The sequence below is a fragment of the Myotis daubentonii genome, chromosome X (assembly GCF_963259705.1).
Source record: "Myotis daubentonii chromosome X, mMyoDau2.1, whole genome shotgun sequence".
Taxonomy (NCBI): Eukaryota; Metazoa; Chordata; class Mammalia; order Chiroptera; family Vespertilionidae; genus Myotis; species Myotis daubentonii.
The window spans coordinates 40,033,245-40,058,522 of record NC_081861.1 but is presented as its reverse complement, the minus strand read 5'-3'; the positions used below and the strand labels follow the sequence as shown (position 1 = coordinate 40,058,522).

The following is a 25,278-nucleotide window of genomic DNA, read 5'->3' as shown; positions in this document are numbered from 1 at the left end:
GCGCCCTCTCGCAGTCCGGGAGCCCTTGGGGGATGTCTGACAGCTTAGGCCTGCTCCCCGCAGACATCCCTGTGGGAGTGCACTGACCACTAGGGGGCAGCTCTGGCCCTCCCCGCCCTATCCCCTGCCACCAGTTGCCACCCCTCCCAGATTGCCGCCCCCTCCCTCTTCCTGCTGGCACCTGCCTTGGCTGTCCTGGTGCCATCCACTTGCAGGCCCTGCCCACCGGTCATTCTGCCAATTAGTCGATTTGCATATTAGGCTTTTATTATATAGGATATGACCTATGGATGCAATGAAGTGAGTCTGACTTTCAAAAACAATTTGCGAAATCAGCCTCATTACTTTCTAGTCACACTTTTAGGTCTCCCTGAGTAAAGTGAGCAGATCACATGTTCTAGTCACTTTCTTATTATTTTCCAATGAACCAAACTTGCCTCCCAAGTAAGGGTCTGGAAGAAAGTGAGTGTGTACATATAGGCAGTGTGTATGTACACATCAACATCTGAGCATGTGAATCTACAGTCCAAAGGCCGGTCTCAAGTGATCTTTGCATTAGTAACTCATTTCATTTCAGCTCCACCTTTTTTCTCCTCCACTTGTGGAGATAATGGGAAGTTGACTAGTTTGAATCCCAATCAAAAGTGTTAGAAATGGACTCCAGAAGCAGGGCTGTAACCCCTACTGTTGTGCGCTGCCTTTATCTAGAGGCCTTTCTCTGTGTGCTCTTTCTTTTTTCTGTGAAACAGACTTGGGAGTATGAAGACCGTTGGGTTCACTACACAAAGTTGGTAGAGAGGAGAGACCTGATTCACAGCTTCCACTACATCTACTCTGTACGCTGGAGTGTCCCAACTTCTCAGATACCCACGGCATACAGCTCTGCCTTTGCCTTCTTCACCGTCAAGTTCAACAAAAACAAACCTCCGGTAAGCTCTTCCCTTTATGCCCTGCTCCCTTTAGTGAGACTTCAATGAAAATGGAGACTTCTCTTGTCAAGGTCATTGATGACCCCTTCTTTGTAAAACTTAATAGTCATATTTCTGTTCTCATCCTGCTTGGCCCATCTACAGCACTTGCCATGGCTGATCACTCCCTCCTTCATGAAACAAACATTCCATTTGGCTTCTAGACCAACATACTCTTCTGGTTTTGAGGCATTTGGTCACTGAAATGAGCGACTAATGACTAATGCCTCACTGACCATTCCTTTTCAGTCTCTACCAGTTTCTCCTCTCACCAATCTTCATATTAGAACGTCCTAAAACTTAGGCCGTGGACTTCTTCTCTATACTCACTGCCTTGATGATCTTATCAGTCTCCTGGCTGTAAATGGGTCACCTCTAGCTTATGATTCCCAAATTTATGTCTCCAGCCCAGGCTTCTGCGACTTGGATGTTTAAGAAACATCTTACTTATTGTAACCAGAATTGAACTTACAATTTTTCCTTCCAAACCTTATCTGCAGTTTTCCTCATCTCAGTTGATGCCAAAATCCTTGGCATCATCCTTAACTATTTCAGACCCCTTATCCAATCCATTAGGAAATTGTTGGCCCTACCTTCAAAAACAGGTATTTTTTTGTTGTTTTTTAAACTTCCCCAACATTTAATTATAACAACAGCTACAAAGTCGACCAGGCTGCCAACAATGTACTGTCTCTTTTAAGGGGATTCCTGGGGCCAGTTCAGTTTATACAAAGAAATTCCTGAATCCAGGGAGCAACAGTGATTGGGAAACAGCGTGCACAGGAAGGGAAGCACTTGCACCTGGAGGGACAGGTCATGGGCTCCAGGGTGGAGCTGTCCCAGTGGTCACTGCGCTGACTCAGTACCAATGTCTAGTGCACATGGGCCCTGCTGGGCCTGCATCCCGCTCAGCTAACCCCAGGTCGCTGGAGGGCCCGCCGGCGGGGGCGGCGCGGGGGAAGGGGGCGGCATGGGCGGGGGGGGGGGGGCGCGGCACGGAGGGAGGGGGGCGGCGCGGGCGGGGGGGGCGGCGCGGCGCGGGGGCAGGGGGGGCGGCGCGGCGCGGGGGGCGGGGGCGGCGCGGCGCGGGGGGAGGGGGTGGCGCGCGCGGGCGGGGGGGGGCGGTGAGCGCGGGGGTGGGCGGGGGGGGGGGCGTTTCGCAGCGCTGGCCGTGCTGGTCACCTGAGTACACAGGCCCAGCGCAGCGTGGGACTCTAGAGCCCCGCCGCTTCCTCGAAGTCCTGAGCTGCTCCCACAGCGACTGCGCGGCCCAGCAAACCGGTGAGTGGGCGCCGACAGTGGGGTCGGGTGGGCAGGGCACTGAGCACTCTGAGGGGCAGCGTGCAAAGAGTGAGTCGCCCCTTCGGCGGGGCCCTTCGGGGCCCTTCGGGGCCCTTCGGGGCCCTTCGGGGCCCTTCGGGGCCCTTCGGGGCCCTTCGGGGCCCTTCGGGGCCCTTCGGGGCCCTTCGGGGCCCTTCGGGGCCCTTCGGGGCCCGGGGCTGCGCTGGGACTCGGGTCCCTGGGCCCCGCCCTGCATTGTCCCCTGGAGTGGCGGCACTGTGCCAGAGGGAGCGCTGTTTCCGCGCAAGGCACTCTCCAGGGGTGGGGAGCGCTGTCCCCGCGCAGGGCACTGTGAGGGGTGGGGGCTGAGCCTCTGAGCTGGGAGTGCAGCCAGTGCGGGCAGCCCTGGGCAGGGTCAGTAACCTGCAGAGGCACCTGAGAGCGGCTGCCCACGCCGAGGTAGACTGGCAGCGCCCCGAGTCACCGTGAGTCACCACATATTCCGGGAACTCACTAGGTCCTCCGGGTCACCATGGTCATAGCTCTCGTCCTTTCACGATTACATTTTTAGTGAGTTCTGAGCCACATCTGGAGATAAAGCCTGTGGCTAACTGTCTTGGCTCCTTGAGAATAGGTCACCCCTGGGCTAGGGCAGGCTCCTCGGGCTCAGCACCATTCTTCTCTGACTAGAAGCCCAGCAGGGCGGTCCTGTCACAGCCCCGCTGCCCCTTACTGAGTGTGAACCTCACTGGGGTGCAGTATGTTTGTGCAGACCTCAGGGTATCCCCCCCACTGGGGACCACTCATTTCAGATCCCCATGCCACCTTTTCTGTTGCTTCAACTTTGTTCTTCAGATTCCACATATAAGTGAGGTCATATGGTATTTGTCTTTCTCTGACTGACATGTTACTGAGCATAATACCCTCTAGATCAGCGGTTCTCAACCTGTGGGTCGCGACCCTTTCATAGGGGTCACCTAATACCATCGGAAAACACATATTTTCGATGGTCTTAGGAACCGAGACACCACTCCTCTATCCGTCTCCAGGCGGGTCTGCCCACATGCAGATACGCTCACATATGAGTACTCGGCATGTTAAAGGGTCGCGGCATTAGGAAGGTTGAGAACCACTGCTCTAGGTCCATCCATGTGGTGGCAAACGGTGACATTTTATTCTTTTTTGTGGCCGAGTGATATTCCATTATATATGGAGCAGAATGGATGTTCAGTGGCTGGGACACAGCCTGTGTCCACGGCTTTTTATCTGCTCGCTGCTCCATTCCACCTTTAAACAACCCGTTCCCTATCTTAACAGTGCAGCGGGGCCTTCTCCTCACTATCTCCTGCATCTGGCCTAGGCCAGTGTTCACTCACAGGGGCCAAGAAGCTTGCTCTACAGCCTCTACAGTGTTTCAGTCAGAAGGAACAGCAAGTGCAAAGGCCCTGAGGCAGGAGTATATTACCATGTTCCCAGGCTGCTCATGCACCTAGGTGCCCAGACTGTGTGCCTCACTGGGCCCAGGTGGGCAACCAACAGTGAAGAGGCACTACTACTAATACGCTCTCCACTGCCGCTCTCCAATCAGGGCCTCAGGTAGCTTCCTGGTGACAAGGCCTCAGAAGATAACCGGCTTTTAAAAACCATGGTTCTATTCTGTGAGTGCTGACTGCCCAGGCAGGAAGCCGGAGCCATTACACCCATGCTCAGGGCCACACACTGCTGAGGGCGATGGGCTAGGGCCCCACCACTGGTGTCCCACCTCCCTAGTGAGTGAAAAACAGGTCTTGAATCCAACAATTTCTTACCACTCCACTTCTACCATCCTGGTCCAAGATACCATGATCTCTCATCAAGATTATTTCAATAGCCTTCTAATTGGTCCTTCTGCTTCCACCCTTGCCCTCATCATGTCTCTGTTCTATAAATATAGCAGCCAGCCAGAGTGACCCTTATTAAATGAATTGATGTCACTCCTCTGTTTAAACATATTGCAATGTGTTTCTCAAACTTCAAAGTGCATGCACATTATTTGGAAGATTCTGATTCAGGAGCTCTGAGGTGGGGCTTGAGATTCTGCATTACTAAAAAGTTCCCAGGCAAGGCTGATGCTACAGGTCTATAAACTATGCTTTGAGTAGTAAGGGCCTACAAGGCCTTGCGTGATCTGGTCTCTGTTATTTCCGCTTTCCCACTATTCCTTCTCCCTCACTTACTCTCTCCAGCCACTCTGATCTTGCTACTCTTTAATAATATACTCCTGCCTCAGGGCCTTTGCACTTGCTGTTCCTTCTGACTGAAACACTCTCCCCTAGGTATGTGCATGGCCTGCTCTCTCACCGCCTATGCTGCACTTTCTACCACTACTCCCCCACCCACCAATGCTTTTTCTTTTTCTTAACACTTTATCACCTTCTGATATGCTATATAATTTATCTTATCACCTGTTCTCCCTACCAGAATGCAAGTGCCATAAAAGCAGAGATTTTTGTTTTGCTGTAAAACAAGGTCTGGCAAAGAGTAGGCACTCAATAAATATTTGAATGCCTGCTTATAGCCATTAGGTAGACCATGAATCTGAAATATGTTGATAGCTGGTGTGAAAAGAGTCAAAATAACATGAATCCAGGCATAGCGTTCTCAGAGGAGCAGGGCTGATTTCAAGCATAATGCCTGGAATACAGCAGACATAAAAATGTTATATCCCCTTTTGCTTTCCATCCATTCACAAAGTTATTTGAAGTTTTGTCTCACTCTAAGGCTATGTGACCACACAGTGAGCTAATTATGTCCAATATTCACTCTATCCTAGTATAAACTTATCTAGTCAGAGATTTTGAAACCTGAAGTAATTTAAAAAGGTAAAATATGCAGAGCTCTTGCTTTTCCCGGTCATATATCCTACCATCAGCTATCTTGATAAATGACAAGTTTAGAGATCAGAAAGTAAGGCTGGTGGAGGTAAGCAAGACCATAAACCATGACCACAGAGAGAGGGGGCTTGGGAGAAGGGCTCTTGCTCAGAATTCTGAGTATAACTTTGTAGGGGAGAACTGGTGGGGACCACTGAAACAATATTACAACCTACGTTTTTATGCTGCTTTAAACATGTTTTTCAAAATTTGTTAATCTATATTATTTTATTCTTATGCCATTACTCAGAGGTAAAGTAGCTACTATCAGTTGAGTAAACTGGAACATGTAAAGACAGTAAATGACTTATTCAAGCTCTTAATGAGCATACTCCTCTCCTGACTTGTTTCCAATGTTGTGGTGATGCTTAAAGTATTTGTTGACCAAAAGATCTTTTGGAGAACAGAGGTTTGATGTGACAAATAACTACAACCTACAGATTCCCAATTTATAAGGGAGATGAAGTCTAGAAACTTAAGAGTATATATATGGAAAAGTATAGAGATGGAAGGAATCATGAGTTGGTATGATTGGTCTAGGCCAGTGATGGCGAACCTATGACACGTGTGTCAGAGGTGACACGCGAACTCATTTTTTTGGTTGATTTTTCTTTGTTAAATGGCATTTAAATATATAAAATAAATACCAAAAATATAAGTCTTTGTTCTACTATGGTTGCAAATATCAAAAAATTTCTATATGTGACATGGCACCAGAGTTAAGTTAGGGTTTTTCAAAATGCTGACACGCCGAGCTCAAAAGGTTCGCCATCATTGGTCTAGGCCAGTGGTCGGCAAACATTAGTCAACAGAGCCAAATATCAACAGTACAACGATTGAAATTTCTTTTGAGAGCCAAAATTTTTTATACTTAAACTATATAGGTAGGTACATTGTTATTAACTTAATTAGGGTACTCCTAAGGCTTAGGAAGAGCTACACTCAAGGGGCCAAAGAGCCGCATGTGGCTCGCGAGCCGCAGTTTGCCGACCACGGGTCTAGGCTGACAACTGTCTTTTTCTCTCTTAGGATGCACCCATTGATATCTCTTATATGTTTGAAGGCCAGTCACTAGTTCACAGGTAATGAACATTTGGAGACTTATTTGAAATGGGCGGTAGGTGGTCCAAACGAGAAAGGTGACCACCTAGCGCATTAGGATGGACTGAAAGTAGGACACTGTTACTGTTCTAGAAAATTGTTTTTGTTTGCTTTTTAGTATCTTGTTTTTCAGTGATTATAAACTTGAGCATTAGTTGGAGTAGGGTGGTGGCAAAGTGGGTCATATCTATTGTTTTTATAGGAAAATTCACAATTACATTGAATTAACTCACATATAACAACCTCTTTTATTTGTATAGCAGCTCTTTTAAAGAATATATATAAGCTCATGAATTCTTGTATTGACTGGGCCTAAGGAATAGATACAGTCTTAGACCACCCCCCCCCAAAGGCTTTTTGCTCACCAGGAATGAAACAGAGTAAACAGGGAATCAATCTTTGGCTCAATGGTTCCTTTTATTTTAAAAAGCTTTTGGTATGTTTGTTTTTCTTCCTCTGCAGACCAGGAACGACTCGCTTTCGAGAAAATTGGGTGAAGGAAATGGTTGTGGCCAAACATAATATAATGAAGTCATTTCCCTTCTAATTCAATTGTGTCTGACTCTTACAGAATGTTTTATGATTGGATTTCTAATCAGAATGTATTAAAAAACACCATATGGCACATCAAACCACAACACATTTATTGAATAATAAACCGGTGACACACAATCCAACTGTATTTTTTTTGCATTCATTCATTTTCCATTTGGCAACTTCCATCATGCTGACAGAATAACCAGTAAGTTGTTTTCTATTTTCTAAAAGGTTTTTCCCATCACTATCTGCATCACTCAGAGTCTTACAAGTATAGAAGTTGAGTTTAGAGAGTTGCTAAAATTCACCTGTCAGACCAACTGAAATTGGTACTTGACTGCCTATTCTCCCATTTGAGCTAAGTGTCCAGCCCAGACACAACTTTTGTTTGTTTTTGTTAATCCAAACCCAAGCATATTTTTCCCATTGATTTTTAGAGAGAGTGGAGGGAGAGAAAGAAGAGAGAGAGAGAGAAAGAGAGAAAGAGAGAAAGAAAGAGAGAACAAACTAACCCAGGCACGTGCCCTTGACTAGGAATCAAACCTGCACCCTTTGGTGCGCAGGCCAATGCTCTAACCTCTGGATCCACACTAGCCAGGGCCAGATACATCTCTTTATGGGCACAACTGGGGAACAGAAAAATGGCAACAGTTCTACGTCTCATACTATAACCAGTCTGAAGGGTTTCTCTACTCACAGACCCCTTCATTTACAGTGAGTGAAGCATCATTGTTAAACACATTCTGAAATTCTAAAACTGGGCATGCTGCCTGCCACAACACAGCATTGAAATGATGGCAGCAGGAATTGGGGCAATGAAACATGGAAGGCTCAGTCTCCACCCTCACTTATTTTTTGCCTTCTTCCCATCCTCACACCAGATTATCACTTGTTCCTACCAACCCTATGAGGCTGTCTTTCCTGGCTACAACATTTTAAAACACCAAAGACAAATTACATTACAAGTGATTACTTATAGGTACATCAGAATACATATTTACATAGACAAGCACTGGAAGTAAACACAGAACCCTAAAGACAACTGATGTGGTAAGACTGTGGGTAATTTTTCTTTTAACTGTTACATTTGTGCAATAAATAAAAAAGGAGGGAAAAATCTTAGAGCAACAGGGGAGGAGGTGGGAAACTAGAAAAGTCTTCCTTGGAGAACAAAAAGTAAAGTCTTTTTGAAAAAAGCCTGCCTATTAGACTTATGGCTCAGGTGACTACACATAGTTTGAAGCAGTAACTCTCATGAGCTAAAAAGAAAATACTTTTAGATTTTTATTCTTCCCTCCCCTTTCCCAGAAAATACGCTACCGAAACTATTCTTGGCACATCTTTCCTGAAGAAACCCTGATGAAAGAAATGGTAAAGTTTTGAAATAAATTAACATTTTTTTCTATTTACTCAACAAACATTTGTTGGAGGAGGCAGAAGAATACAATGAAAATGCACAGTATATCACAAAATTGTTGCATTTGAACTATCTTGCGTACTGAAAATAAGAGAACAAACTCATTCAGTCTCTAGGAACCAGTAATAAAAAATGTTCTCAGAGAACAAAAATTTTAAATGGGGATTATAAGTTTAGGTTTTATTATACAGGGAAGTAGATAGATTAGGACTCCCAAATTTGGGATCTAGTTTCCTTTTAACTTTTGGAAAATAGATTTCTTAGACTAGGCAGCAATGATGATAAATATAAATAACTTCAAATTCAGGGGTCATAAATGTTGCTACATGCCAAGTGGCTGTTCAGTTCACTAGTTATGGGTTAAAGATAGACATTTTCCTAAAACATGCTAAAATAGTAAAGCTTCTGAGCTATGCTTTGAAATCTAACTGCCTTAAGGAAAAAAAAAAAGAAATCTGACTGCCTTATTTGAAAACTTTGAAAAAAACCCCCACTTTATTCTAAAGAGAGAGGAGAGGGCATTTTATAACAGCAGAATCAGAATTTCCTTACCATCCAGGTAATTTAAATTTATCCTAGGCACATAATAATGCAGCTCAAAACAATCTTAACGAAAACAACCTGAGCTTCCACTGTCCCCTCCCGCTTCACTCTTGTGACCTAGTGACTAAAATTGAACAAAATAAGGAAGGAAAAAGATTGTAATCTCACAGTCCCAGAATTTTCCATTTCTTCAAAACATACTAGTAAAAGTCAATAGTAGCCATAAAAAAGTGAAAAATTGAGGGGGTTCTATATAAAATTAAAGATTAAACTGCATGACTGATGTAAAAAATAAACTGAAAGGTTTATGTAAAGGATAGACAAAAAATTACATAAAGGACAGGCAAAAAATGTTGAATAAAATTTTCGCTTCATCCTTATAAAACAACCAAGTTAAAGTAATGACTCATATTTTTTCCGTATTAAATACCTGACCACAGTTGACTCCCATTCATTTCTAGTATTCAAATTATGATCCAAGTACAGCTTAGATGAAAATAATGTACTTACATTGGCACAACAGTAGACGTCCCGATATTTTATATTTGGAAAAAACACTTTTAATAACCTGTTAAGAATTTTAAAACTAATGTTCACATTTTCAATTTAATAAGTCTGTGGGTTAATTTGCTTTTTGGTTTGTTTGTGGGTTTTAGGGTGAGGGTAGGGACTAAAATCAAAATACACTGTGTTCAAGGCAGATTATATATTGTACAATAAAGTCAATCTTCAAATTCCAGATTTGCTTTTTTTCAGCAATGCCTTAATTTTGTTAACAAAACTGGCCTCCTGTGTGGTTCTATCAATCCATTTATAACACATTCAACATAGAGGAATAATTTCCCACAAGTTCACTTGGGGCGGGGGTGAGTGTCATGGAGAGCTAAGAGTAGCACTGTCCCATGGTGTGAGACAGTGCAACTTATTTTTCATCTCACTGACATCTTCTCTCAATGTCACCTCCCCAAATATAGTAGGATTTCATTCACAATTTGGATTTTTCAACCAGAAAGTTTTATGGGCAATCCAAAATATACCAAAGTAATATCAATAAGCAGCTTTTTATTGAAGGACTGAAAGAATTAAATAGAAGGCACAGTAGCACTGTAAAGACTTCCAGATCATAATAACCTTTTTGTATGTATATATGGAACCCAGACTTTTTGTTGAAAATGTCTGCTGAACAATCTGAAAATCCTTATTTGTCATCTTTCCCTTTAGTTTTTCTGTATACCATCTCTCGAAAACTGGCCAGAATCTTGTTTTCTCTCTTTCGTCTTTCTTCTTGGTTAAAGGATGCAAGAGCTCTCTTCTCATCAGCACTATAGATCTGGTTCTCTTTCCGTAGCCGCACAGCCTCCATTCGGCGGTGCCTGGAGAAAATTTCATTTTTGGTTTAATTTCTCAGTAATTATTCTCATAGTTATTCTCATTAATCCTTTCTTTCTTTTTTAAAATATATTTTTATTGACTTCAGAGAGGAAAGGAGAGGGAGATAGAAACATCAATTCTGAGAGAATCATTTTTCGGTTGCCTCCTGCACACTCCCTTACTAGGGGCCAAGCCTGCAACTCCACATGTGCCCTTACCACAATCAAACTGTGACCTCCTGGTTCATAGGTCGATGCTCAACCGCTGAACCATAATGGCCAGGCATTAATCCTTTCTTAATACAGAGTGATTTACTTAAAAATCTGACAAATAGAAACTATTTTTGTAATGGGTTATATTTTCAAAAGATCATTTTATCTGCCCTGTCCTTTGATTTATTTCTAGTATTCAATTAATGATCTCTGATGTCCTGTCAACATTGTGAATGTCATTAATTTCAAATACTAAGAGCATAAGTCTAGTTCTGCTGTTTCCAGTAAAACAACCAGTGCTGGGGCTGACCAGCAGACCCTGAGCGATGGATGAACAGATTGCTTTGACACATGTTTCTGTGAAAGAGAGGCCAAGGAATTAGTTTGGGTCATAAAAGTATATGAATGCTTAACTTTCTAATATAATGTCAGACTTTTTTCCAAGGTGGTTATACCCATTTACACCACCACTGGTAATATTTAAGAGATCCTGTAGATCCACATTCTCTCAAATGCTTGGTATTGTTAGAACTGTGAACTTTTATCAAATGCAAGCAAAATGGTATTTCAGTGTGTTCTTAATTTCCATTTCCAATGATAATGAACATCTTTTATACTCACACTCACACACACACACACACACACACACACACACACACACACACACACGTGGCCTGGTGCACAAAATTTGTGCGGGGGGGGGGGGGTTGTTGTCCCTCAGCCCAGCCTGCACCCTCTCCAATCTGGGACCCCTTGGGGGATGTCCAACTGCCGGTTTAGGCCCTCTCGCAATCTGGGACCACTGGCTCTTAACCGCTCACCTGCCTGCCTGCCTGATCGCCCCTAACCACTCTGCCTGCCAGCCTGCTCGCCCACAACTGCCCCCCCCCACTGGCCTGCTGGCCCCCAACTGCCTCCCCCTGCTGGCCTGCTCACCCCTAACTGGCCCTCCCCTGCTGGCCTGCTGACCCCTAACTGGCCCTCCCCTGCTGGCCTGCTGGCCCCCAACTGCCCCCCCCACCAGCCTGATCAACCCCAACTGCCCTCCCCTCCTGGCCTGATTGCCCCTAACTGCCTCTGCCTTGGCCCCGCCACCAAGGCTTTGTCCAGAAGGATGTCCGGAAGGTCGTCTGGTCTAATTAGCACATTACCCTTTTATTAGTATGTGTATGTGTATGTGTGTGTGTGTGTGTGTGTGTGTATACACACACACACACACACACACACACACACACACACACACACACACACACACACATATATATATATATATATAGGGCGTAATGTCACAGGAAGGTCATGGTATCCTGCCACCTGTGAGGAGTAAGCCCAAGTTGCTGTTGGATGTGTTATACACAGAGGAGCCATTATTCAGGCACTCTGCTCTCTCCACATCCACCATCTTTAAAACATATATATATATATATATATATATATATATATATATATATATATATATATATATATTTTTTTTTTTTTAAATTGATTTCAGAGAGGAAGGGAGCGGGAGAGAGAAGTAGAAACATCAACCCGGGCATGTGCCCTGACTGGGAATCGAACCCATGACCTCCTGATTCATAGGTGGACACTCACTCAACCACTGAGCCACGCAGGTCAGGCATGATCATCTTTTTATGTATTTATAGCTCATATATATCTTCTTCTGACAAATGCCTCTTCGTATCATTTTCCCACTCTTTTTTTTTTAAAAAAAATATATTTTTATTGCTTCTTTCTTACCTCAGCTTGGAACTTGTCTTTTTACTTATTTTAAGATGCCTTTTGATGAACAAAAGTTCGTATTTTTAACCTAGGCAAATTTATCAATATTTTATCTTATGGTTATTTTGTATTTTTGTCCTTTAAAAAACACTTCCTCCACCCCAAGTTCTAATAGATACCTGCTCATATTTTATACTGAGTTTTAAAGTTGTTTTTGACATTTAAGTTCTTAACCTAGCTGTACTGATTTTTAAATATGGTAATATATGGTTCTACTTTCATCTTTTCCCATACACATAACCATTTTTTCCCTGAACCATTTACTGAATAGTTCCTTCTTTCCCCAGTGATCCTATAGGCTATCTCTTTCATATACCTAAGTTCCATACATGCATGACTTTGTCCCTGGACTCTGTATTTTATTCCATTGAACAATTCATTTGTTCCCCAACACTTTTGAAAGTGCTGTAAGCTTCATAATAAGTCCTCATATCTGGTAGAGCAAGTCTCATCATCCCCCTCTTCTTCAGAAGTGACCAGGCTATTCTTGGCCCTCTAGTCTAACAAATACATTTTAAAACCAACTTATGAAGTTTCACGGAAAACTCTGTTGTGATTTTGATGAGAACTTTACTGAATCTACAGATCAATTTGGGAAGAACTGATAACTTTACAATATTGCCTTTCTGTCCATGAACATGGTATCTCTTCATTTATTTTGAAATGTCTCTTAATAGTGTTTTATAGTTTTCCCTGTAGAGGTCCTAGACATTTTTTATTAAGATTTATTCCTGCCGGGCCAGTGTAATTCAGTGGTTGAATATCGACCCATGAACCAAGAGGTCCTTGGTTCCATTCCCAGTCAGGGCACAAGCTCATGTTGCAGGCTTGAAGCCCAGTAGGGGCGTGCAGGCAGCCGATAGATGTCTCTTTCTCATCGATGTTTTTATCTATCCCTCTCCCTCTAAAATCAATAAAAACATATTTAAAAATATTTATTCCTAAATCCTTCATATTCTCTGATAAACAAATGTTGTTTACTTTTTATTTAATTACATTTTCTAGTTGTTTGTTGATGGTGCATAGAAATGCAATTGATTTTTGTGTATTAATCTTATATACAACTATTTGTTAAACCCTCTTATTATTTATAATTTATCTCTAGGTTCTTTAGGATTTCTATATAAACAATCCATATCATTCACAAAAAGTGACTGTGTTATATCTTCATTTCCAGTCCTTATGCCTCCAATTTCTTTTTATCTTATTGTGCTGATCCTCAGATATAATATTCTTAAATGTTGGGTCTCAGAATTATAAGATTCTGGAAGTGCTTCAGGGGTACTGCAAATGTTTGCCTTCAATTTTATTTTAAAATACGTATCTACCTTTAGAAGTTTATAAAGTTTTTGAAAATCCAAACTTCAGTTTGATCTTGGTAGAGATGCCCTTTTCATTCTCCTTGTTCTTCCTGGTACTTTGCTTTCTCTTCCCTAATTTTATATTCATTCCCCCATGCTGAACCTGATGTCTGTCATAATCCTTTTCTGCTCTTCATTCTCAGAGGCCACAGAGAACTAGAGAGTCCATGTTTTCTGAGTCCACAGAGGCAAACTTAGAAACCAGGAAACATTGTTTTATGAAAATGCTTTCCTCATGAGGCAGTGATAAATAGCTGAATTTAACTATATCCTCCAGAGGATAAACTATCTATACCAAAATATGAAATAAGAAAGGATACTGGAAAAACTGATTCTTTGACACAGATGAGTTTGAAGCTCAGGTGCATACATACTTAGAATTTTAGACAACTATATTTATATTAATAAATTCAGTATTAAAACAATACTTTACTTTTCATTAGGAATGATCACTTAATGAAAATCAATCACCAAATATAAAACTGGTAGTGAGAAAGGAAATGATTTCATCATAAAAATTGACTCCAATGCCAAGAACGTACCTGCTACCACTCATTACATAACCCGAGCATTCAAATGATGCAATTTCTTCACTTGTCAAACCAATTTCACCTCTTCGTGGGATACGTTTTCCAGCTTTTACATATTCAGCCATAGCTGCACCTTCACCAGGTAACAGAGCATGGCCATAGCTACAAAGTAATTCAGAATTCAGAAAAGGTTCATTATAAAAACCTCATCATCTAAAGAGAACACAAAAATTCATTTACTCTCAGCAAACATTAGGAATAACAATTGCTGAGTGGAAGCATGCTAGGAAGCCCAATATTAATTAATTTAATTAGTAACCTATGTAACTAACCCAGAAGTGCAGAGATATTTTGGAAGAACAAAAGAACTGGTGTTAGTATGTATATATTCATATTTTACAATTATGGATTAATTTATCCCTACAGGTACTGCCTTTACTGCTTCTTTCAGCAAATTTCTTTTCCTTAAGAAAAAGTAAAGAAATAATATAACTCAAATTTAACATACTGTTTAGCCTTCTAACCAATAACACAGTAACAATTATCTATTACCTTTCATTCAAGGGGACTTTAAAACCTATCATCCCTTCATTCAATTCATTGAACACTTCTTAAATACTAATTAACCAAAAATAATCTCTGATCTTGTAGAATTTACGTATTAATAAGAATATAACTGAAATACAATGTAGAATATATAATACATATCACAAAAGAAATAAAAAAGTCTATGAGGATTAAAGGAAGAAAGAGGGGTAGGAACCACACCTACTTGTAGAGGTATTGGGAATCAGCACATGCCCCTCCTATTCAAATGGGCTTTGAAGGATGGTAAAGATTTTAACAGGAAGACATTTAAGGTATTGAGGAAAACAGGGCTGAAGAAAATAGGGAAAGCATGTTGGAGGAAGAAATAAGGGAAACAAGGCACAATGTGGGAAAGTGCACAGTAAACACAGGAAAATTTAGTTCGGCTCAGTTGGAACCTGGGGTATAAATGAGGGAGCAGAGGGACGTAAGCTTGGAAAGGTAAGTTAGGGCCCTACTTTTGGGAAGCTACTTTGTAAATGCACTGTCAACTTACTTCAGAGGTTTATCATCTTGAGAGGCAAGTGTTTTTGGAGCCTCTGGGCCAATTAAATCTGAGGGTTCTTCAGGCTCTGCATGAAAGATGTTCAGAAAAATAATTCACATTTTGACAAATTGGTTAATTTAATGTTTTATCTGTTCTGAGTCAGAGTCTATCAGAAGAACCTACTTGATCTATCCTTCCAGGGATTCTCCAGAAACTCTTCTTGGGAATCTTTAGAGCTTGAGTCACTGGAATCTTTTCTGCTCTTCTTAGACTTCTTTTTCTTGTATTTTTTCCTGTAATTATTATAATTTGATACAAATTGACTTAATATTCCCACGTTAAAGGGTATATTATTTTTTCAAGGCAATGAAAAGACTGATTAAAATGGTTTGAATTCTCAGCTTATTCAAACTTTTTAGAGAATTTTAATTTAAAAATCTTCTAACTTATTTAACCAAATTATGTTTCACTATAAAAAAAAGATCCCTAAAGGGAAAAATGAAATAAAATTCTCATGATATAGAAAGATAATGAAAAGAAAGCAGTTTAAAAAACAGCTTTTACCAATTTGAGCAGCAATAATTTCAAGTGTATTAGATTAAAGAACATTAAACATATATCAATACTTGGGTTCATAATGATGTTAAAATAACCCAGCTCATTATTTTAAAAACTCATAAAACAAAAAAGGTAAGCAACGGGGGGTAAGAGATCAACCAAAGGACTTATATGCGTGCATATAAACTTAACCAATGGACACAGACAGTAGGGGTGTGAGGGCCTGTGCTGGGGGCAGGAGTGGACTGGGAGAGGTCAGGAGAGGTCAATGGGGGAAAAAGGAGATAGGTAATACTTTCAACAATAAAGAATTTTTAAAAAGTAAGCAATTATCCTGTCCTTTCTATATAAACTGTACTTCAGGGTTACCAAATAGTTGATGAGGGTAGGTTTCTCTTATAAATACAGAGGACAGAACATGTTAAAAGGACATGAAATACAATCAGCAAAATCCATACTGCAGGAAATTCTACAGGACGAACAATTTGGTTTCTTCAACAATTTGCAAGAACAAAACAGGAGAGGATAGAGATGTAAGAGACATATAAATCAATGGCAATTTATGACATTACTTGGAGCCTGATTTAAATATACTGTACAAAAAACTACCAAGAATTGAGATTATTGTTAAATATTTTTAGTACTGTAGTTATGAGGGTTTTTTTTTTTTTAAAAAAAGAATGCCTATCTTTTAGAGAAACATGGTTTATGGATGGAATGATATCTGGGATTGGTATCGAAATAATGGAGGGGGGCAGTGGAGACTGCTCATGAGTTGGTAATTGTGCAAGCTGGGCAAGAGTTACATGGGAGATCATTTTACTGTTTTATGTAATTTTATATATATTTGAACTTTTCCATAATAAAAATTAAAGAAAAAAAAACTGACGATCTGCGTTTCTTCTTCTTTTCCTTTTTCTTGGCTTTCTTTGATCTCCTTTTTGTGTCTTCATCTGCGAATTAAAGCACATTAGAAATTTTTTAAAAATTTAACTCTATACCCCCGATACTTTTGAGTATATAAATATCCCATTGCTGTTCTATTTGTTGTTACACACAATTAATTAATTTATTGCTACTTGTCAGGAAGTATGCTAGGCACTGGGGACATAGAGAAGTTAAAGTCACACTAAGTACTTGGTGATATATTATTATTTTTATTACATGAAATAACAATATTGTGATTAAATAGGAAAATGTCACAAAAGAGATGTATATAGAAATCCTTGGGGTAACAGTGTGATATTTGTAATTTACATAGACTATCTCAGAAAAACATATTTGAAGCAAATATTTCAAAATACTAACAACTGTTAAAATCTAGGTGATATGTATATGGTTTTATACTATTCTCTTTACCTTTCTGAATGTTTAGGTATCTTCATGATAGAAAGAGAGAAAACACAAAACATGGTACTTGTGTTTTGGGGGGGCGGGTGATGTTTTCCAGGAGCTCAGTCTAATGGAGGAGGCAGAGGTGAAGAGATAAATAGAATCTGGAGTGATAGGGGGAAGCCTGGGGCACTCTGGCCTACAGGAGTCTCAAAATCAGGCTGATATGGAGAGGGTGGTTGAGGAATTGTTGGCCAGGCAAAGGTGACTCTTAAGCTACTTCTTTTTAAGATCAGTTTTTAAAGAAAAAAAATACAATAAAATCAGTTTTATTACAAAAGTAATGCATGCCAATTGCTGAAATGAGTAAGCCAAGCCGCATGCGGGGAGAGACTGGTATTGCAGGCGGACAGACTATCTGTATCAAGTAACAAAATCAAGAGAAAGAACATGGGATATTGAGGAGACAGAAAGTAGTTCTCAAGCTACAGAGGATGCTCTGAGATAAAGTGAGAGAGTATATGTGATTAGAGTGGATTAATCAAGGTCTGAACTTTACCCTGAAGGCCATGAAGAGCAACTAAATGAAGAATTTTAAGTAGGGGACTGAGATGTTCAGATTTGTGCTTTAAGAAAGTCCAGTTTCCCAGCAACGAGGAACAAAAGTGACAATGGAGGCCAGGAAACCCAGGTAACATGAGAGGAAGGGGCACCTTTGTGTAATGTCTCCTTAGAGGAGGCACCCTCTGTCAATCATCAGCCAGCACTGGGCACAAAAAAAGTGGCTTTTTGATGTGTCACCCCACAGGGGGTATCTTCCTTCCTTCAATCAGCTGCCAGCCTGAAGGGGGACCTTTATATGTAACTTTTTGAAAATTGCACAAAGGTTCCCACTGAGTGTGAGAATTACACAAAAGAGCTGCTTCACTGGGCTGATGCAGCCCTGTATGGCTTGGTTTGGCATCACACGCCTTGCAGCCCAACCCCAACTTGGTTCAGTGCCACGGGCCTTGTGTAACTACACACAAACAATCACACTGCTTAGGTCTGAATCCAAAATGTGTGACCTTGAGGGTGGTACTTTAAGCTGCTCTGTGCTTCCCTTTCCCCATCTCTAAGATGTACCCTACAGTTACTGTGTGGATTAATTAGCAAGCATTTAGTAGGGTGCTGGGCACAAAGTCACTAAGTGTTAAAAAACTCTTTATTATTATTGTTTTAAGAACCTACTTCTGAAATAAACTTTAAGAAGTAAAAGTAGTTTTGAAGTGAGGCTTGCAGAATGATGTTGACTTTCTTACCACTGGAGTCTGTTTCAGAATCAGAGTCACTGTCACTATCGTCAGAATACTTCTTGTGTTTTCTTTTGGATGATTTTTTCTTTCTCCTTTTCTTGGACCTTTCTTTTGAATGACTAGACTTCTTCTTCTTCTTCTTTTCTTCTACATGAAATACAAATAAAAACTAACTTCTAAAGAAGTATTACTGAATATGAATTTTACTGTATTTGAAATATTGAAAAGGAATGTAATAGACAATTTGAATAAAAGTAAAGCCTAATGTTCAACTATTTATAAGCTTATTTTTAAACTTCTAAATAAAAAAGCTCTGCATTTAAAATAATACCTTCTGAAGTAGAAGCTGAAGTGGTGCTTTTCTTTGGCTCTTCATCCTCTACTGGTGTATGTTCATCAGAGCTGAATTTAAAGAAGATAGTTATAAGAATCAGAAAACTGGTGGGCCAGTCAAGATGATGGGATAGGTAAACATGGTACTTGGAACTTCCTACAACCACATCAAAATTACAACTAAACTACAGAACAACCATCATTCAGAACCACCTGAAATCTAGCTGAACAGAAGTCCTACAACTAAAAGTACACAGAAGAAGCCACATCGAGACTGGTAGGAGAGGCAGAGACACTGAATGGGCTAGTCCAGTGGTCGGCAAACTCAGCAGAACCAAATATCAACAGTACAATGATTGAAATTTCTTTTGAGAGCAAAATTTTTTAAACTTAAACTATATAGGTAGGTACATTGTTATTAACTTAATTAGGGTACTCCTAAGGCTTAGGAAGAGCCACACTCAAGGGGCCAAAGAGCCGCGTGTGGCTCGAGAGCCGCAGTTTGCCGACCACGGGGCTAGTCCCACACCCACGTGTGGCAGTTAAAAATTGGGAGGGATACCTTGGCTGCAGAGTTCCCTGCTGAGGAGCGAAGGGTCCAGTCCCACACCAAACCCCCAAACCCAGGGTTCCAGTGCCAGGAAGAAAAGGTACCATAACTCCTGGCTGTCAAAGCAAGCAGGGGTTGTGGCTGAGTGAAAGAAAGGATGCTGAAGACCCAGGGGTTCCTCTTAAAGGGCCTACAAATGGACTTACTCAGACTCACTCACTCAGAGGTTCAGCACTGGGGCAGCAGCTCAAAAGGCATCAGGGACATTTGGGGAGAAAATAAATTCTCTGGCATCAGGGCAAGGGCTGAAACTTCCTAAAACCACAGCTTTCTCCCAGACAGAAGTGGTGGCAGAGGCCATTGTTCCCTTGCTGAAATCTTGCCACACAGAGCCAGCAAGTGGGTGCCATATCTGAGTCTCCATCAAGCTAACAATGTTTGCTCTGTCCTGGTGATTTCTTGAGACCCCACCCTTCCCAACTTTCAGGCCCACCAAAGCCTTTTCCAGTGGCTTTGCTTTCTTGCTTCATGCATTGGACTTTCCTAAAATATCTCAAACAAGCAGCACCTAGCCTCTTTGTATCCTGCATCTCTTGCTAAGTGGTCCCAGGCCCAGCATTAACGACAGCCAGACTTGGTTTGCAGCTTGGCCTCTCTCAGGTACATCCAAACCCAGCACAAGCAGCAGCCATCTGAGTAGCTCATGTCAGTGGACCCAGGTAGGGCACAGGTTGTGGCTGACCATGCACCTTCCAGGAGGCCCCAGAGACAGCATACCTGGTGGACAGCTTCATACCATGCTGGATTATTACCCAACTACCTTCACAAGCGACACACTCAAAGGGTGGGTTCAGCAGGCACCAAAGCCCCATTGAAGTGAGTCCTGTTCTGTGGGGTTGGCCACTGCACAGCAGCTCCTCTGCTGTACTTATAGCTGGTTCTCGCAGCCAAGTAGCCTGGGGGCGGCGGTGTGTGTGTGTGTGTGTGTGTGTGTGTGTGTGTGTGTGTGTGAATCCCTCCCAGTGCCCTGCCAACAGCAATCAAGGCTCAATTACAACAGAATAGTGCACACAGCCCACACAAGGGGTGCACCTGGAATGCCCAGGTTAGGTGAACAGGAACACTGTGCCATTGGGCCCTACTAGATACCTACCACATAAGCCCACTCTACCAAGACTGGGAGACATAGCAGCTCTATCTGATACATAGAAGCAAACACAGGGAGGCTACAAAATGAGGAGACAAAGAAACAGGTCCCAAATAAAGAACAGAACAAAACTCCAGGAAAAAAACTAAACAAAATGGAGACAAGCAATCACCAAGATGCAGAGTCCAAAACACTGGTTATAAGGATGTTCAAGGAACTTAGAATTTCAACAGCATAAAAAAAGGACATGGAGCCCTGGCTGGTTGATCAGTGTTTAGAGTGTCATCCTGTAGACTGAATGGTTGCAGGTTTGATTCCCAGTCAAGGGCATATACCTCATTTATAGCTCGATCCTTGGCCCCGGTCAGGGCATATGCAGGAGGCAACCAATCAATGTGTCTCTCTTACACTGATGTCTCTCTCTCTCTTTCTCCCCTCCACTCTCTCTAAAAAATCAATGGCGAGAATATCCTCAGGTGAGGATTAATAAAAAAGGACATGGAGCCTTGGCCAGTATGGCTCCGTTGGTTGCAGCACTGACCCGTACAGGGGTTCTATTCCTGGTCAGGGCATCCACATAACATCTGGCTGTGAAAAGCAGCAAGGTTTCTGCCTGTCAGGAATTGATGGCTGGAAATTAAGGCACCCTCTTAAAGGGCCAACACACAAAATTCCCTGAGGAGCCACTCACCTTGTGCTCTGGCAGAGGGAGGGTAGAGTGGACTGGTAGTGTGAGCAGAAGCCAGGATCAGGACTTGGGGGTTAGAGTTCAGGAGGCAGACACTCCAGTTTTTTGTGCTGAGTTATTCCCTCACACTGCAGAGGACATTTTTCTCATGTAGACATTAGCTATACAGGCAGCTTTGCCTGGGGGGGGGGGGGGAAGACAGTTAACCCACCCTATTGGAAAATAACTTGCCCCGTGGTGTGAAGTTTCTGAGGCCCAATAGGAGACTGAGAATAACAATTAGCTTCCAGGCAGAAGCAACTACCCCATCCTGTTGAAAAAAACTCGCCACACCAGTGGACAACTGCCTGAGGGCAATTCAAGATGAAATCCTAACAGTCTGTAAGCATAGGTGGTCTCTGGAGGCTTTGAGTCTTTGCCTGATTTAATTAGACAGTAACAGTATTTGACACTGTCCTACACTAGAGACTGAGGGGCGTAGCAGAGCTACCTAATACATAGTCACAAACCCAAACAGGCAGCCAAAATGAGGAGACAAAGAAACAACCCCCAAATGAAATAAGAGAATTCTCCAGAAGAAGAGATAAATGGAGATAAGAAATTTATCTGATACAGAGTTCAGAATGATGATGGAAAAGATGCTCAACAGCATGAGAAAAGATATAGTAACAATGAAAACAGAAGTAAAGAATGATATAGCACAAATAAAGAACACATTGGAAGAAACACAGCAGGTTAGGGGAAGCTGAGGATCGAATCAGTGAATTAGAAGAGAGGGCTGAAAAAAATCACTCAATTGGAGAACCAAAAAGAAAAAAAAACAATAAAAAAAACACACAGGAGGACAGCTTAAGAGAGCTGTGGGACATCGTGAAACATAACAATATTTGAATAGCAGGTGTGCCAGAAGAGGCAGAAAGGGAGAAGGGGATAGAGAACGTGTTTGAAGAAATAATAGCAGAAAAATTCCCTAATTAGTAAAGGAAAGTCACACAAGTTCAGGAGGCACAGAGAAGCTCAAGCAAGAAGAACACAAACAGCCGAAACCGGTTTGGCTCAGTGGATAGAGCGTCGGCCTGCGGACTGAGGGGTCCCAGGTTCGATTCCGGTCAGGGGCATGTACCTGGGTTGCGGGCACATCCCCAGTGGGAGATGTGCAGGAGGCGGCTGATCGATGTTTCTCTCCCATCGATGTTTGTAACTCTCTATCTCTCTCCCTTCCTCTCTGTAAAAAATCAATAATATATATATATATATATATATATATATATATATATATATATATATATATATATATATATATATTTTAAAAGAACACAAACAGACCCATGCCCAGACACATCAAAATTAAAATGCCAAAAATTAAAGACAAAGAAAGAATCTTAAAGGCAGCAAGAGAAAAGCAAACAGTTAACTATAAAGGAACTCCATAAGGCTGACACCTAATTACTCATCAGAAACTCTACAGGCCAGAAGGGAATGGCATGAAGTACTCAAGGTAATGGAAAGCAAGGATCTGAAACCAAGATTACTATATCCAGCAAGGTGGTTCTCAACATGTGGGTCGCGACCCCTTTGGCGGTCGAATGACCCTTTCACAGGGGTCACCTAAGATCATCCTGCATATCATATATTTACATTATGATTCATAACAGTAGCAACATTACAGTTATGAAGTAGCAACAAAAATAATTTTATGGTTGGGTCACAACATGAGGAACTGTACTTAAAGGGCCAGTGGGTTGAGAACCACTGAAATAGATGGTCAAATAAAGAACTTCCTGAAAAAAACACACAAAAAACCAAAAAAAAAGGCTAAAGGAGTATATCACCAACAAGCCAGCATTACAAGAAATGCTAAAGGGACTGCTGTAATGAGAAGAAGAAATAGAGAGAGAAAACTAGGCATACAGAATTAAAATGGCAATAAATAAGTACCTATCAATAATAACTTTAAACGTAAATGGATTAAATGCTCCTAGCAAAAGGCATAGAGTAGCTGAATGAATACAAAAACATGACCCAACTATATGCTGTCTATAGGAGACCCGCTTCAGAACAAAAGATACACACAGGATGAGAGTGAAGGAATGGGAAAAATTTTTCCATGCAAATGGCAAAGAAAAGAGATGGAGTAGCAATACTCATATCCAACAAAACAGACTTCAAAATAACGACCATCACAAGAGATAACAAAGGTCACTACATAATACTAAAGGGATCGATCCAAAAGAGGATGTAACCCTGGTAAACATATATGCACCCAATATAAGAGCACATAAATAGATAACAAAAACTTATAGAGAACTTTAAAGGACAGATTGACAATACAGTTATAGTAGGGGAATTTAACACCCCGATGACTTCACTGGATAGATCTTCCAGACAAAAAATTAACAAGGAAACAGTGTCTCTAAAGGACACACTGGATCATATGGATTTAATTGACATTTATAGAACATTTCACGCCAAAGATGAAAATATACATTCTCTTCAAGTGTATATGGATCATTCACAAAGATAGACCACATGTTAGGACACAAAATAAGTCTCTACAAGTTCAAGAAGATTAAAATCATATCAAGCATCTTCTCAGATCACAGTGGAATGAAATTAGAATTCAACTACAGTAAAAACAGCCAAAAATATTCAAACACATGAAGGCTAAATAGCATGCCACTAAACAATGGATAGGTTACCAAGAAGATCAAGAAAGAAATAAAAAAAAACTTCCTGGAAACAAGTGAAAATGAACACACAACAACCCAAAATCTCTGAGTCACAGCAAAAGCAGTCCTGAGAGGGAAATTCATAGCACTACTCAAAAAGCAAGAAAAATCAACAACAAACCATTTAACCCTACAACTTAAAGAACTAGAAAGAGAACAAGAAAATCCCAGAGTAAGTAGAAGGAAGGAAATAATAAACATTAGAGCAGAAATAAATGGCATAGAAACTAAAACAAACAAACGAACAAAAAACCAACTAAAACAAACAAACAAAAAATCACACATAAAAATCAATGAAACCAAGTGCTGGTTCTCTGAGAGGATAAACAAGATTCATGAATCATTAGCCAAACTCATCAAGAAACAAAGAGAGAGGACCCCAAATGAATAAAATCTAACGAAAGCAGAGAAGTAACCACTGACACCACAGAAATAAAAAGGATTGTAAGAAAATACTATGAACAATAATATGCCAAGAAGCTAGACAATGAGGATGAAATGGACAAATTCTTAGAAAAAAACAATCTCCTAAAACAGAATCAGGAAGAAGCAGAAAACTTGCATAGGCCAATAACAACTGATGAAATATGAGCATTAATAAAAAAAAGCTCTCAGCAAACAAAAGCCCTGGTACTGATGGCTTCACAGGGGTATTTCACCAAACATTCAAAGAACTAATACCTATACTCCTCAAACTATTCCTAAAAGTCCAAGAGGAAGGAACACTTCCAAGCTCTTTTTATGAGGCCAGAATTATCCTAATTCCAAAACCAGATAAAGACACTACAAAGAAAGAGAATTACAGGCCAATATTCCTGATGAACATAGATGTTAAAATCCTCAACAAAATATTAGCAAGTTGGATCCAGCAATATATTTAAAAGATCATACACCATGATCAAGTGGGATTTCTGCCGGGATGCAAGGCTGGTGCAATATTCACAAATCAATAAACGTGATACATGATATAAAGAAAATGAGAGACAAAAATCACACGATCACATCAATAGACACAGAAAAAGCTTTGACAAAATCCAACACCCATTTTTAATAAAAACTCTTAGCAAAGTGGGAATAGAGAGAGCATATCTCAACATGATAAAGGTCATATAGACAAACCTACCACGAACATCATACTCAACTAGATGCCCGGTGCACGAAATTCGTGCATGGGGTATGTGTGTGTCCCTCAGCCCAGCCTGCACCCTCTCCAGTCTGGGACCCCTTGAGGGATATCTGACTGCCCATTTAGGCCCAATCCCACCGAGATTGGGCCTAAACGGGCAGTTGGACATCCCTCTCATAATCCAGGACTGCTGGCTCCCAACTGCTCGCCTGCCTGCCTGATTGCCCCTAAGCACTCCCCTGCCAGCCTCATTGATGCCTAACTACTCCCCTACTGGCACGATTGCCCCCAACTGTCCTCCCCCGCTGGCATGGTCACCCCTAACTGCCCTCCCTTGCCAGCCTGGTCACCCCTAACTGCCCTCCTCTGACGGCCCAGTCGCCCACAACTACTCTCCCCTCCTGGCCTGGTCAACCCTAACTTCCCTCCC

At 41.4% G+C, this 25,278-nt stretch overlaps 2 protein-coding genes and 1 non-coding gene across 4 annotated transcripts in view; 1 reads left to right on the top strand and 2 right to left on the bottom strand.

Annotated features, from left to right (window-relative positions):
• Positions 1–321: 321 nt before the first annotated feature.
• On the top strand, positions 322–6,861 carry AKAP14 (A-kinase anchoring protein 14). Of its 2 annotated transcripts, none has more exons than XM_059680167.1 (3): positions 322–929; positions 6,191–6,243; positions 6,725–6,861. In XM_059680167.1, the coding sequence occupies exons 1-3, from the start codon at positions 654–656 to the stop codon at positions 6,807–6,809; spliced, it is 414 nt and encodes a 137-aa protein (XP_059536150.1). In that variant the 5' UTR covers positions 322–653; the 3' UTR covers positions 6,810–6,861. The 2 variants fall into 2 exon arrangements, 1 of the variants encoding a protein (XP_059536150.1); XR_009450776.1 differs by lacking the exon at positions 322–929 and adding an exon at positions 2,137–2,249 and having other exon boundaries at positions 6,725–6,809.
• Positions 6,862–6,884: 23 nt separating this feature from the next.
• NKAP (NFKB activating protein) overlaps positions 6,885–25,278 on the bottom strand; it is a 28,190-nt gene continuing 9,796 nt past the window's right edge. The window contains exons 3-9 of the mRNA XM_059680166.1: positions 18,607–18,677; positions 18,282–18,422; positions 16,538–16,601; positions 15,274–15,383; positions 15,100–15,175; positions 14,028–14,177; positions 6,885–10,132 (exon numbers count right to left, since the gene is read on the bottom strand). Coding sequence (XP_059536149.1) covers positions 9,958–10,132; positions 14,028–14,177; positions 15,100–15,175; positions 15,274–15,383; positions 16,538–16,601; positions 18,282–18,422; positions 18,607–18,677 — 787 coding nt within the window. The 3' untranslated portion in view covers positions 6,885–9,957. The remainder of the gene's footprint in view (positions 10,133–14,027; positions 14,178–15,099; positions 15,176–15,273; positions 15,384–16,537; positions 16,602–18,281; positions 18,423–18,606; positions 18,678–25,278) is intronic.
• Positions 11,612–11,740, bottom strand: LOC132225443 (small nucleolar RNA SNORA11). The gene has a single exon (XR_009450941.1). It is a non-coding gene; the product is annotated as a small nucleolar RNA SNORA11 (small nucleolar RNA).